We start from the raw sequence: 14,384 nt of genomic DNA on the forward strand, positions 1-14,384 counted from the left end.
GAAGCGCTTGTCTTTGTTTTCTATGAATGGGGTCTTCTGGTAAACTCCAAATCAGTTGTTTGCCTGTAGGATTATCAAAATCATCTGAACTACATCTATTGAAGAGACAAAGGAGCAAAATGAAAACGCGAAACCGAAAGACTGTGAAGATTCTGGAGGGCAGCAGCAACACGCCTGTAAGGTTTTGTTATTAGTATTAATAGTATTTTAGACAACTGATACTTCTTCACTTTCACTACTGTACTATATGTTACTATACCGATGCACTGTTTTCCTGTTCCTGTGCATTATTACACCGAATCTTTGTCAAAACATTCCCTCTGTTCAACAGCTTTACCACTGAAACAATGTCACCATATCGCTACATTACCATACATATTGCTGCTGTTACTTGAATATGGTCGGAAAGTAATTTAGTTTATATATTGATTTTATAATCGGTGATGTATCTAGTTTTTTGTTTAATATGTAACCTGCAGTGATCATACGAAAAGGGAGTCGTACAAATATAACAGAACTGTGACCTTTCCATATCTGTTGTTGGAGAAATGATATAAATCAGTCTTTCTCAACCCCGTCCTTGGGACGCCTAGACAGTCCCAGCAAAAATTTGGACTGTCTGGCTGGGGGCTCGGAGAGAACAAAAATGGGAACCTGACTGAGGGTTCCCGAGGACCGGGTTGAGGAACACTGATCAAAATCACGTTCCTTCCTTCAGGTGAGACTGAGTGATGGCTGCATTCCCCATTCCTACATGATTTTGGACTCTTGTTGCCGGAGAAAGCGCCGAGAAGGGAATTCCCTTTACAAGAACTGGTCTGCGTCTGCTAGCCTAACACACCTGAGTATGCATTACGCATGCTGACAAATGAATCATGCATTCACTTTGTGCAGACTCTTTGCACGGTGGTTCTGTCGACAGGTATATTTTGGTGAGATTATATTTAAAAAGTGAATATGCAAATTAACTGATTTCACGCAACATTATTTCAGATTTTGAGCCAATGGATTTGCCTCTCAGATGTTCATTTTCATGCCAGGTAAATGAATGCTAACATCGGACACCTTGGTCACGCAGCTACAGGTGTATAATGTGTGCAGTTAGCATGTCACACGCTTATGGACTAAGAAATGACAACGACTTTTTTTATGCAGACTTTGTCTCTCGTTTCCAATGAAGGTGTCTTTGCGTGCCAGTCCATATGTGCAGAACAGCCTGGCAAAGTCAGTCAGCCGCACATCTTTGTAAGTATCTATGGGTAATCACATATAGTGTCTCCAACCATACAATACGAGCTACATTTACAAAGAGCTAATAGATCACAAAAAAAGTTCAAGTTGACAATTGCAGGGGGGTAGGGGGTGGTACCTGATTGTGCCATAGGGTACAAATATGTGAAATATCAACCTGTCCACTGCAATTGGCTGGTTGGTAACCACTGGTGTAGAGAGTCGCGGGGAGGGACTGTGATGCTTTTTCTTTCCAGTATGGGCTACAAGGCAGGGATACGCACGCAATCACACACTTTATGTGATTCAGAAATACCAGTTCAACTGACTGCATGTATTTTCACTGTGGGAGGGAACTGGGGCACCTGGCAGAAAGCAACGCAACATGGGGACGACATGCTAACATGCTAAAGCAAAGCAGGGGCTGGTTTCAAGTCTCTGGCCCTGTGAGGTCACAGTGGTACCCAGCACGCCACACTGGTTACAAATCCAGATGTGGTTTGTAATGCAAATCATGTTATCTAGAGCAGTGTTTCTCAACCGCGTCCTCAGGGACCCGCAGGCAGTCCACAGTTTTGCCGGGACCTGAGAGGGAGCAAAAATGTGGACTGTCTGGCAGGGAGCAGAAATGTGGACTGTCTGGCAGGGAGCAAAAATGTGGACTGTCTGGGGGTCCCCGAGACCCTAAACCCTTATTGTGCAACAGAAACTTGACATTAAACTAATGTTTGTTTCTATAGGGTTCAGAATGGCACTTGGGCGGATGGTAAGCTTTCTTACTGCTAACTCAACATTTTCAGTAAAAGGACACTAACTGTTTGTAAAATACAGCCTGTGAGGGGAAAAATTAATAGAGCGAAATAAACTTCAACAGCGTTAGATAAGAAAGCTTTTGTTTTCTGTCAGGGATCAGTCTTCTAATATGATACATGACATTATAACAATGAGCAAATATACAGTATAATCAAAACTTTTAATATTCTCCATCAATTGAGCCCTTTGTAGCGGTATACACTACAATTCTGCCAGTGCTTTTGTAGGATAACTGGTACACTATCTGAAATAACTGCAGAGGTGGTTATATTTTATGACAGGATAAAAAACACATTTTTTTTTATATTTTATATGATGTATATTATGTTCCAGATTAAATTGGGATGCTTGTCTTCATCATAGTTTTTTTCAGTTATATATAAATGGCCCTACATGCTCTTGTATATTTTCATAAAAAATAGGTGACTTGTGAAATCATTGTTCTGTGTTCTTATTTGGATCTTTTGTGCAAGGATTATAGTATTGTTCTGTGTTTTAGTGAAGAACCTTTCCTTTCCTACTGCCGAAGATCTACGTCCTCATTATTCAGGTGGGGAATTTTGCTCTTAGATATAATCATTGAAAACTAGAACCAAATGGAACCGTTTAATACTAATGCATGCATGAATTCTGTCTTTTTTTATATCCTTAGTTTAACATTTTTTCACTGTATTGAGACACACGTTTGTCCTAATACTGACGTCTGTTTTATGTACTTCAGCGGTGGAGAGGAATAACTTAATGAGACTCGCTTACACAATACCGTTCACTCCTGTCTCTCTTCTTGGTGAGTACCGAGCGAATCCACCTCTTCCACATGATAGCATACATGCTGAGCTCTTTCCCTGTGTCCGTGGCATGAGTTCCCTCGTCCCTCTGCATGATTCCTGAACTCTTCTCTCTCTCCTCTTCCGTATTTTTGGTTAGCACATTGAGTTTGTTTTCCCATCATTACCTTACCTCGTCTGTCTGATTCTTTGTTACGCTTTTAAAATTTCTTTTGGGAACACAGTGACAATATTTCGAGACTTCAGTATTTTATGAAAGCATCTACTTATAAACTCCATTTACCATCTGTTTTGCTGTTATGCTTATATTATGCTGTTACCTGTAAATTTCTTTGAAGAAAGGCGTACCTCCAATATAATTGAATACAAATGACACTTTGAGAGTAATAATTTGTTTACAAGGGCTGGTCTTGAACTGTTGTTATGTATGTATTAGTTTATCAGATTCTCTTGTCCAGTGCTGCAGAACGTCTTCTGTTATATGTCATTCTGTCTTGGTGGTGAGCAGGCGGTGAAGAAGTGAGTGTTTACAGCCTGGAGGAGGCCGCAGAGAGCGAGGAAGGCATTAACTCGTGGTCCCAGCGTGGCTTCTCAGCCCTGCTGCAGCCTTTGTCCTGTGAAGGACTGCATGGAGGTTTGCGAAGAGCTATGCGTGTTGTCTGCACCTGGGCTGAGGGGGACATATTGAAGCCTGGGAACATCTATATCGTCAAAACCTTCCGCCCAGAGGTGGTGAAGACCTGGCAGAGTGTCTTCCGCAGCAACACTCTTCTTCAGCTCTGCCTCAGGGTAGCTGCCCATTCTCATTATTTTGATTCAAACTCAAGGTGAAACTGATGGAGCAGGATTATTTGGCAATCTTCCTTGTGGGCAACAGAGAACAGTATTTGGTAACACTTTACTTGAAGGAGCACAAGTAACTTAGCAACTCAAGAACTACTCAAGTACAAATCATGAACAAATGTAGTACCTGCACGAAACACATGAACCATTATAATTTATTAATGATGAACGAACATGGCATCAGTATGTAATTAACACTTAGTTTCTGGTTAATTAATACATTAATTAAGAGTGTGCTACTACATTATTTGTGCCCCCTCAAAGTGTTATCAGTGTTAGCAACCAAAGCAGAAGAATAGGGCTCAGTGAGAGGCTCAATGTCAATAGCATTACAAGGAAGTGTCCTCTGTGTTGTCCTTTGTAAAAATATATTAATATGATACCAGTTTCACCGTTTGGTCCCTGCTTCCCCGTATCTGTATCCCTCTGTATATATCAAACGCCATTGTGAATTTTTCATGCTTTATGAGCTTCGTGACCTTGGGGATTGCAAAAAGATCGTGAAAATGAACTTCTGAGATATAGTGCAAGGATATGACTCTAACATCACCACGGAAACAATAGCTTTGAATGTCACTGTTCAGTACATTCGCAGGCAGTCGCTGCAAAAATTCTTCACTTTTGATTACTGTCTCACAGGAAGTCCAGCAACAGCAGGCTGCACAGAAACTCATGCACATATTCAACAAAATAAAACCCTGTGTTATCCCGTATTCTCTGAGGTAGGGCGCTTGAAATACAGCCAAGTGTTATCAGCAAACTCTTTTAAAAGTTTTTTTTTTATAATGAAAATTTATTATCACACTGAAAAAAAAATAGCTGAGAATGTCTGAAGTTTTTGTGTAATGCAAGGAATTAAAAAAGAAAAAAAAGTTTTACTGATTTAATACATTTGCCAATTTGTGCTGGAGACTAATTTAAAAATATTAATCAGTTCATGTTTTTCTCCTTTTTTTCTGCGTTTCCTTTATTGATACTAATGGCCTTGGTCCTTAATTTGGATTCTGCTGTCAGGTTTCTTGATGTGTCTCTTTTGTACTGGTGTTCGGAAGACAAGTGGTTCACCATTGAAAGGTACATAACCGGAGATTTTCAGAAGTACAACAACAACAATAGTGAAGAAATATCCCCCAGCACTTTTCTGGAAGAGAACATCCTGGCTTTCTCTCACTGGACATACCAGTTCTCCCGAGGGGACCTTCTCGTTCTCGATCTGCAAGGTCTGTTTCATTCACAAACATTTAGAGGATTTTAACAGAGTCTGTTGACTGCGGCAGTTAATTTGTACATGTAGCAATGTAAATATCCAATTTTTGCAAGGTGTTGGGGTGGAACTGACAGATCCATCTGTCATCAGATCGGATGATAAAAGGTAAGCCCAGTTTTGTCCTGGTAACTAACCTTAGCAGGAAATTAGATAGTGTTGAGTTATATTTGTGGTATCACGAGCTTATAAGCTCCTAAGGAGAATTCTTAGGTTAAATGTCTTATCTTCTTATGATGTCCAGCAAAATTTGGCCTGGGCTGTAATCTGACGGCATCGTCTCTTCTGCACATCCACAGTGCGCCTTGCGACATGGCGTTTGGCCCTGCCAACCTCGGAAATGGTGCTATCCGGAGCTTCATCGAGAACCACGCTTGCAACTCCTGTTGCAGAAAGCTTCAACTCTCAGGTGAGAACAGCCTGTTAAGGACATGGAGGTCTGTGTCAATAAGCACCATCTCTCAGATCTCCGAGCCAGGAGGACCTGTGTGCCGACAACAGCTTTGCTTGACAGTCCTGCACTTCTTTCCTTGAAATTAAATACTGCACTTCAAATGAACGAAAAGCAACTAATTACACCTGGAATATTTGGAAGAAATGTTTATGGAATATAAAATTATTTAATTTCTATGACAACACAAAGGCAGATGTGGGGGTTGGACCTTCTTTTGTGCTGTGCCCAAATTTACTTTGATTATATATTAATTACTATCTCATGGTAAACACAAGATGGTGATTAGATCTAGTGGGAACGTCTCCTCAGAAGTTGAAGAAATAACAAACAAATGAAAACCCTCATCCTTACATGTTTTGATATTTCAAAGGTGGTTTCTTTTCAGATCTTCTTCAAGAATACTTAGTATGAAACTGTTATTTATTAAACATATTTGGCTTTTATTTTAAGTTTATTAAAATGCCTGATTTGTAATAATGTATTCGTTCCCGTTGCCTGAGTACATTTTATTCAATTATTTGTTTTTCTTGTCAGACTTGAAGAGGAGTAACACCATCGGAGGGGAGATAAATTTTGCTTTTGAAGAAGAAATTGACATGATTGTGACTCGGCTCTGACTGGGCTCCAATGAAAATTATATATATATAATTAATCATTTTTTTTTTCCCCCAAAAACAGCTTAGATAACTTAGGTTCCTTGAACAGACTTGGATATTTTTTTACTGTAGAAAAGTAAAAAAAAAAAAAACATTCACAGTAGATCTTTGATCAGTTGACCTCCATTTCAAGAAACATTGGGTTCTTTGTTATATTGATTGACTTAATGTTCTGTAACAACATTACCATCGCTAGAAGGGCAAGTAACATATTTTGCATTGGTGTTGTTTTATAGCTTTGTTATGTTAAATGTGAAATCAACTTACCCTAGTACCCTATACTACAAAATATGATTTGTACATCGTGCCCGTAGCTTCTGGGATGGGCTCCGGAGCCCCCGTGACCCAGAAGGATAAGCGGTTTGGAAAATGGATGGATGATTTGTACAGACCAGTAATAGCATGTTAGTTTTTCATCCATCCATCCATCCATCCATCCATCCATCCATCCAACCAACCAACCAATCATCTATCTTCTATCCCCTTTTCCTGGTCAGGACCATGAAGAATAATCATTTAAAAAAATATCTAAATAGTCAATTTAAAAATCCTTTCTGTAGACATATACATTTCCACCGTATGTCAAGGATTTTATGCACTTTATTTCTTAGCATCAAAGGAGCAAAAACAAACATTGATTGTCATATACAGCAAACATTCAGAATATTCTGTACATTATAAAATGAATTCTAACAGCATTGAACTACATCTTTAAGAACTTTATTTTACATTCTAATGTAATGTAAAACAGTAGATGCTTTACATAATTTTGTATTTACAATTACGAACAATAAATTCTTACCTTTCACTTTTCTTTTTTAATTGAACCACTTGCTGGGATGTTAACACAGAAAAAGTATTTGCTACCAAAATATTTTTTGTACATTAGGAAGGAAAATCACAATTTTTTTAGGAGAAATAAGCATGAAGCCAAATTTATTAGAATGACTCGGGAATTACAAAAAGAACAGAAGAAGTCTCTTTAAACTGAAGACTTTATTCTCGAATGATCGCTAAGGATTTTTTTGTAGTTTCAGTATAAATTACGCATTTTTATGTACTTATCTCAAAATAAGACGTAGGTCACATATACATAAAATTCTACTTTCTTAATTCTTGTTTTAAGTTTTAAATATTCTGTTGTTTTGTTTTCATTCTTAAAAATGGTTTTATATTTGTATTTGCATGTATCAGCTGGAGGATGACGTAGAGAAGTGGAGTGTGGATTTAGCACTGGCTTGTTTGCAATTGTCAATTTGCCTTTTCCTCTACAAAGGATCAAACTTTGCGTGATGCAGCCAGCCTGCCCCTTTGATTCACCTCAGCGGTGCCCTTCCCAGTGAACAATATGGTACAGAGTCAAGCCATCCCATAATAGGAATGCCACTTTGAACATGTGGACTTTATAAACGACCTCTCTTAGTAAGGGTTTTGCTCTGCCCAGAGCATGTAATTGTAAAAAAATACAGCTGCCCGCTGGGCATGTCTCTGAAAAGACTCATCTGTGTTGTGCGTGACTTCCAGCTGTACATGACAGACCATTGCATAAAGCATGCAAAATTGCTCAGTGATCATTCAGTCCATTCTCTTTGGAAAGTCAGGAAAGCGCGAGTAAAACTGTGTTGGTAAAGTACTAAAAGGTATTTTTTAAAGTATGCTTGAAAAGATGCATTACAATCAGTTGTGGTAGAAAAACAAAAAATGAAATATCTGCATTATAAAATGAGGAAATGCATCAATAAAATTTCCTTTATTTTTTTCCCCAGAAAGACGTCTACAAAAGCTTAAAATATATAGAATTTAACAAAATCGATTTAGATCTTCGCTTGATATTTACAACTCGAAGGAAGAAACACTATAGAGGCTGTATCAATAAAGAACTTAGACAAACGCTGCACATCACAAACGCAGGCCTATTAAAGAGACCTAGACTGTTTGCTGATACAGGGACTAGGTTCGTAACATCTCCTTTACAGCTGGGTCAAAGTTCACAGGTAAAAATAAAACAAAACAAATGAATTACATTTGCTTATGAATTCCCCTTCTGATTGCTTGTCCAGTTAACTAACATGGTAATGCATCTATCCAATGATGCCGTTCAAATTATTCAGCCTAGCTATGGCACTTAAATAATTATTTTTATTTTCTTGTTTTTTCTTTTATTAAGACCTTATTCTGTTCTTAAAAACACGTACACTAAGTACTGTTAAGAAGTTTTGGTTACAGTTGCTACATGTTCTGGGAGGCAGAAACATTCTATTTAATAAGTTAACAAAAGTGAAAGTTACACGCATGCATTCTGCATAAGTAGATTTTGAAGTACGACATCGATGCCCCACCCCTACCTTTGAGCCACCCATGAGCTCCAGCGTGAGAGGTGACTGTCCTTCCCCAAAACAGAATACCGACTTCAGAGTGAAGAGTCGCAATAATGTGAAGAGTGTGGATGGGAATCCTACAGAGGCACGTGTACCATAATGCATTCACCACAGCACATATTCATTGCAACTTCAGGACATTCAAAGAGAAGAAATCTCCCAGCCCCTTACCATAACCCCACCCGTTGCATCGTATGGAAAAAAAAATCCAAAAGATCAATCATTTCATTGTTATGGGACAGCATGCATAAAAACCCCAAAAAAATAAAAAATACAATACCAACAACAATCATAGTATAATAACAAAATTAAGACAGTCATTCAATGCTAAGATGACAATAGTAAATGCTTACAATTATTGCTACAGTACTTAACAGTGTTGAACTTCCTCCCAGACCCTCTCTCTTCACAGTCTCATCAGAAACGAACCGCACAGAAAAAATAACCTCGTTGCAACAGAAATCAGAAGATTTCATCTGAAATCACTGCTTCTTGTGCATTGGATGGAGGGTGCTGGCTGATTTTTTCTATATATTTCAATAATTTAACTTTTGAATGTGTATGAAGAAGCAATGCAATCCGAGACCTACATGAGAAACTTAAATTTGCAATGCATAAGGATTATTCAACACAAATTCTGATCAATCACCACAACGGCTTAAAGAAATATTTATGCAAATAAATCTATTTACAGAAAAGCATGGGTTTCATTTGGAATGATTATTGCCATTTGCTTTTGAACAAGCACACATAATCAGTACTGTTGTTTCAGATAGTAAATTCAGCCTTTTTTTTTTGTCATCGATATAAAAATACACACGAAAGCCTTGTCTGGGTATTTCCTACTTTAAACACCGTGGGTAAATAATTCCAAATGGTCACAATTTTGTGTTCTCTTCCACGGAGAAATACAGATTCCCTGAGAAAAAAAATCAACCAAGCAATGGCTGCATCAGGAAGTGATTGTCTTTCGGAGGTGCTCTTCGAGAGGAGGGCTCTGGGCATGAGAGCAGGAACGACAGGGCTTGCAGTCGGAATGGACGGGACAGTACGAATAATTAAGAAGCACATCATCACTCTTTTAAAAGACAAAGGGATCCTCAGAGTGGCTGGTTTTCATTCTACCACAGTGCGCTCTATCAACAAATGAGCATCAGGAGGAGTTTTGAAAAAAAAAACTATAATATTAATACACTTACGGAATATTCTATGGATATTTTTTTTCATATTTCTGAATTTATTTAAATATGGCAAATATACATTTAATTAACATTTTAAATTCTAAATATTTTCCTTCTCTCCCATACTGTAAGTTGCACTGGTCAGATTGAATAATAACCCATTGAATAAAATTTTTACAATCTATGCTCTATTATATGGATCATATTATGTTATATTTTATGCATATTATATATTATATATAGTGCATAAATTAGGTAATTTCCCGCATCATAAAGCACAATGCATCCAGTTTCTGCGTACAATTGTGAAAATGTCTTTATGATGGTTCCATCTAGTGGCATAATGCAGTATCTTAACCTATTTTGAAATTAATCATTATGCTTTTCCTCTTTTAGTTTGTTTAAAACATTGCATCTTGGAGCAAAAGCCAATTGCAAAGTACTATTCCAAAAGGAGCAGTATTATTATTAGCAGAGTACCCTTTCAGTTGGGGGCAGCATTTGGCTCAGTGGGCTAAGCCTTTGTGCCTGTAATCAGAAGGTTGCTGGTTCAAGCCTCTGGCCATTTGCAGGTCCTTGAGCAAGGCCCTTAACCCCCAGCTCCCTGGGTGCTGCCATGGGGGGGCTGCCCTTCATGACCAGCTTGCTCTCACCCACAGAGAGTAAGTTGGGGGAGGTGTGAAGTGAATTTCCACATAGGGATCAATTATTATTATTAAATGTCCGACTTAAACTGCCTTGAAAATAGAAAAAGTTAGCAACCGACAGATGCCCTGAGAAGTCAAAAATAAATACATTTGGACGTATACTAACCAAAGGCAGTTATTTGAGTGGCCATACAATATGTTTTAATTACATAATGCAAAAACAACAGACAAACATGAAGATAATTTCATATAAATACTACAAAAAAAAATTAAATAAAACACACTGATTGTCTAGCACAGTTACTACAAAGTTCAAATAAAGTATTGCAACTGTAAACTGCAGAAGTTCCAGTGGAATGATTTCATTTACCCTGTTTGAGGAAGAAAAAAAAAACGTGGCTAAGTGCTTTGCTGTGTGAGGGTCCTGGGTTTCCGTCTGTGAGACGCTGCAAACCAAAGCAGGGGGGAACGGCTCTGTGTGAAAAGTACCAGCAGACTGTGAACAAACGGTGCCGTACAAAAATCATCTGGGCGTTTTTTGGGTCACTTACATCCAGACATCTGTATTCCCGCAGTGAACCGTAATGCAATATATCATGACTTGATTTGACATGATCATTTGAATTATCAGCTAATTTAAATAACATTTCTTTATATATAGTTTAAATGGATTTTAAAGTCATTTTCATTGTAGTATCTCAATTGCCACACTTTTTTTGGTTTCCATAAGGTCAAAACTAGTAAGGATTCAGCAATTATTACTACTATTATTATTATTACCAAATAAAGTAAAAATTCTTCTGGAAAAACATTTGAAATTTATCCTGTTATTGATTGCATATAGAAACAAGCTTCATTTAAATGGACCCATTGGTTGATGGCACACACCATAACATTAAATCTCTGTGTGGATGAGTTTTTAAGCATACATTTGCTTAAGAATGTTAGTGGAATTTAAAAATGTCCACAAGCCTGTTTATAAGGTCACTGAACAGATGGCAGCCCTATGGGCAAATTTTGCAGGTGTGGCACAGGGGAACCAATGAGATTCATCACATGACCTCTACATCCCCTGGTCATCATGCAGACTTCCTGTACAATCGGGTAATTAAAAAATTAATTTAATATGAAAACTCTTGGCAAACCCAGCTTTAATGAAACAAATAGCATGTCTTGTTTGTAGAAATGCATATGGGAATGAGAAATAATAATGATATAAATAATAATCCCAATAACTGTAGACCGAAAAACAAGCACTCTTTTCAAGTATTTCATGGCCTTTATGCTGCAAATCCCCTATCTGGCCTCAGTCTGGAAAGATGAAAAATAAATAGAAAACTGGATCTTAACTATGTGATTTTTGTGGTAATTATGGTTTGCTATAACACATAAAAAGCAATTAAAACACAATGTGGCAGTTTTATCTTTCTTAAACGAGAATTGCTCCTCTATAATTAATTAGGAGCAAAAACAAATGAAAACTATTTAAATGCTGGATTACACCGTTTGCATTATTTTATACATATACTTCATTTTGCTGTTTTGTACCTGTGGCATGTTTCGGCTTAAACAGGCCCAGTAATAAGAGCTACCATGCTTCAGGATCCTCTCTTAATTTTGAGTCACAAAAAAACCAAAAAAACAAAAAAAAAAACAATTATTGCTCTTCTCCGAGAGTCCTTTTCCCAATCGGCCTCTGGCGGAACGTCTTTGCAGACTAAGTGTGCAAAATGTTGACAGATTAAGAGGTTATAGTTACATCGTTCACAAAAAGTTTCCAGGATTTGTGTGATCAAGTGTTGTCACAACTTAGCATTGTAATAACTTTCAGTAAACGTTGAGCGTCAACTGGAGTGCAATATAAATTTTGTGTTCTTTTTCCTGCAAGTGGCTCTCAGCGATTGTTCGACAACAGTCCAGCACACACCGACATTATTGCAGCTACAAAAAGTGCCCGACAATAGAGCAGACTTTGTTCAGCCAGACCTTTTTCACAAAATACGTTTTCATGTGGAAAATTAGTTATTTTAAGAAAAAAATTACAGTTCTATAATAATTGTAATACCCTTGTAAAGTGAACAAATCTACAGAATCCAGACAAGGCTTTTTAAAATGTACCCAACCTACTTATATGTTCCCGTTAAACAACATTTTTTTAAAGTCAACTTTACAAATTCTGTACATGAAAAACTAAAAAACACATAGACAGTTCTTAGCCTTTTAGGCTAATATTTTTTTAAATTATTACTAAATTATAAACAGAATGAGAATTAATACTGAAAATTCACACTACACTGGAATATATCTACAGTATCTTTCTGAATCGAATGTGAAAAAAAAAAAATCAACACCTCCCCTTGAGCGGGTAATATCACATCATAAAAAAACTGAAGAGAAAAACAAACTTACCCAATTAAAAGACAACTTAAATTGTTCTAAAATCTGTACATTTCTGGTCAGTTTTTGAAAGCTCCTCATAGCAGGTGCGTATTTACATTCTTAGACTGTATCGGTGAATAAAACTGGAAGTGCTGGACATTCCCATTGTACCAGTTGAGATGTTTTGCTTGTCGTTGCTGTTTTGTTGTTGTGTTTTGTGGCTTTCCTGTGAGCACTGGCTAATTCTCGCAGATGGCCGGGCCCACTCATCACTCCACTTCCACGCTCACGCTAGCTAACTCGAGACAGTCACTTGGTCCCACACGAAGAGTCCGGGTTGAATAACTCTTTGTAGAGAGGCGGGAAGAGCATGTTCACTGTCTCAGGATGCGACTGCTGGAACGCCTGCAGCTCCTCCGTGTGCAGCGTGCACAGCACCGACAGTGTGGGGATTCTGGAAATCAGCTGAGAGGACAAAGGGTGCACAAGCAGAATGGAACCGTTAGCAAAGAAGGACATTGAAAAACAATGTGTGGGAATCACGAGGGCTATTCAGACACGACGGCGACATCGTTTTGAGTGGGAATGCTAACATTTCTTAAAAATCAATCGATTCCTGATTTTTAATACAAATAAAAGCTCACTTCCCTTGAGAGAGAAAAAAGTTATTTAATAAGACGGGTTCAGTAAGAGTTTGCAAGAACAATGTTAGACATCCTTGTTAACTGATGGGAAGATCAAACTGGAAGTTCCAGAGATCCCCCAGAGGATTACAGCTGTGGGGACTAAATGAGAAATTTCAGCTCTTCTTCTGGTGGGACGTTACAGTATTACACTGGGGTCTGTGAAGTCTGCCAGTTGCCTGAACACGATAAAAGGACAGAAAACCTAAAAGGAACATGAGCACTGCCTCCTGCGGCCCCGGATCCTGTGTGGGGCGGGCTGCGTTATCGCCTGTTACTTATGTTACTACTCAAATTCTGTCACGTTATTCACAAACAAGGTACGACTATAGTCTAGGGAGCATGGCCGTCTGCTAGGACAACAAAGACGAAGCTGCCGGTGAGAGAGTCCTACTTTTGCCAGGGCGTCCTCGTCCAGGTGGTTCTTCTGCATGACGTGTTGCAGGGCAAAGTAGATCTTCTCCTGGAGTTTCTGCACCTTTCGTGGCTCGATGAGCCAGGGCCGATCTAAAACAAGAAGAAGGACAACTGCCAAAGCTGCTTCACGACCATTTTAGATTTTGCCTCTTGAGTTTCTCGTGCACAGAGGACATTATACAGGTAGTGAAAATTGCAACAATCAAAAATCAGAAAAAAGTACACATAATTTCCATCCATTCATTAATACATCCAGTACAAGTGTTTGTCCAGTGCAGGAAGCAGGGGACACCTGGGAGGGGACGTATGGACAAATTTTGGTTGGACTTTTTTTGGGGATTTCGATGGGGGTGTGGGAGTCAGAACCCACATGAACAAAGATACAGGCAAGTCTTTAAATAGCTGAGGCTCGAATGTTACAAACTGCTACAATCCATTTGACCCTGATTGTTTTGGTCGCCTTGTCAAAATTGGGTCAGCCAGGTTGATTATTGAGAGTTAGGCGCATCTTTCCCGGAAAGAGGGTGATATGCTCATATGCAGGTCATCTTGTAGTTTGAGGTGCACCTTTTGTTAAATATTATTCTTTCAACTACTGACGTGACCCTGTTCCTTTTCATCTGGGATTGTATTCCTAAGCCCTGCTTTTTT

The 14,384-nt window shown here is 38.4% G+C and overlaps 2 protein-coding genes across 2 annotated transcripts in view; one reads left to right on the forward strand and one right to left on the reverse strand.

The window, feature by feature from the left end:
- The window catches only part of trpm6 (transient receptor potential cation channel, subfamily M, member 6), a 22,609-nt gene extending 15,753 nt beyond the window's left edge, over positions 1-6,856 (forward strand). Inside the window, exons 27-39 of the mRNA XM_048992534.1 lie at positions 70-176; positions 719-845; positions 994-1,040; positions 1,181-1,245; positions 1,971-1,996; positions 2,543-2,593; positions 2,765-2,830; positions 3,340-3,620; positions 4,314-4,396; positions 4,689-4,894; positions 4,995-5,046; positions 5,238-5,347; positions 5,927-6,856. Coding sequence (XP_048848491.1) covers positions 70-176; positions 719-845; positions 994-1,040; positions 1,181-1,245; positions 1,971-1,996; positions 2,543-2,593; positions 2,765-2,830; positions 3,340-3,620; positions 4,314-4,396; positions 4,689-4,894; positions 4,995-5,046; positions 5,238-5,347; positions 5,927-6,009 — 1,304 coding nt within the window. The 3' untranslated portion in view covers positions 6,010-6,856. The remainder of the gene's footprint in view (positions 1-69; positions 177-718; positions 846-993; positions 1,041-1,180; positions 1,246-1,970; positions 1,997-2,542; positions 2,594-2,764; positions 2,831-3,339; positions 3,621-4,313; positions 4,397-4,688; positions 4,895-4,994; positions 5,047-5,237; positions 5,348-5,926) is intronic.
- rorb (RAR-related orphan receptor B) overlaps positions 6,691-14,384 on the reverse strand; it is a 36,148-nt gene continuing 28,454 nt past the window's right edge. The window contains exons 9-10 of the mRNA XM_048983252.1: positions 13,711-13,823; positions 6,691-13,098 (exon numbers count right to left, since the gene is read on the reverse strand). Of these exons, the coding sequence (XP_048839209.1) occupies positions 12,943-13,098; positions 13,711-13,823 (269 nt within the window). The 3' untranslated portion in view covers positions 6,691-12,942. The remainder of the gene's footprint in view (positions 13,099-13,710; positions 13,824-14,384) is intronic.

Source organism: Brienomyrus brachyistius, chromosome 2 (assembly GCF_023856365.1).
Source record: "Brienomyrus brachyistius isolate T26 chromosome 2, BBRACH_0.4, whole genome shotgun sequence".
NCBI lineage: Eukaryota > Metazoa > Chordata > Actinopteri > Osteoglossiformes > Mormyridae > Brienomyrus > Brienomyrus brachyistius.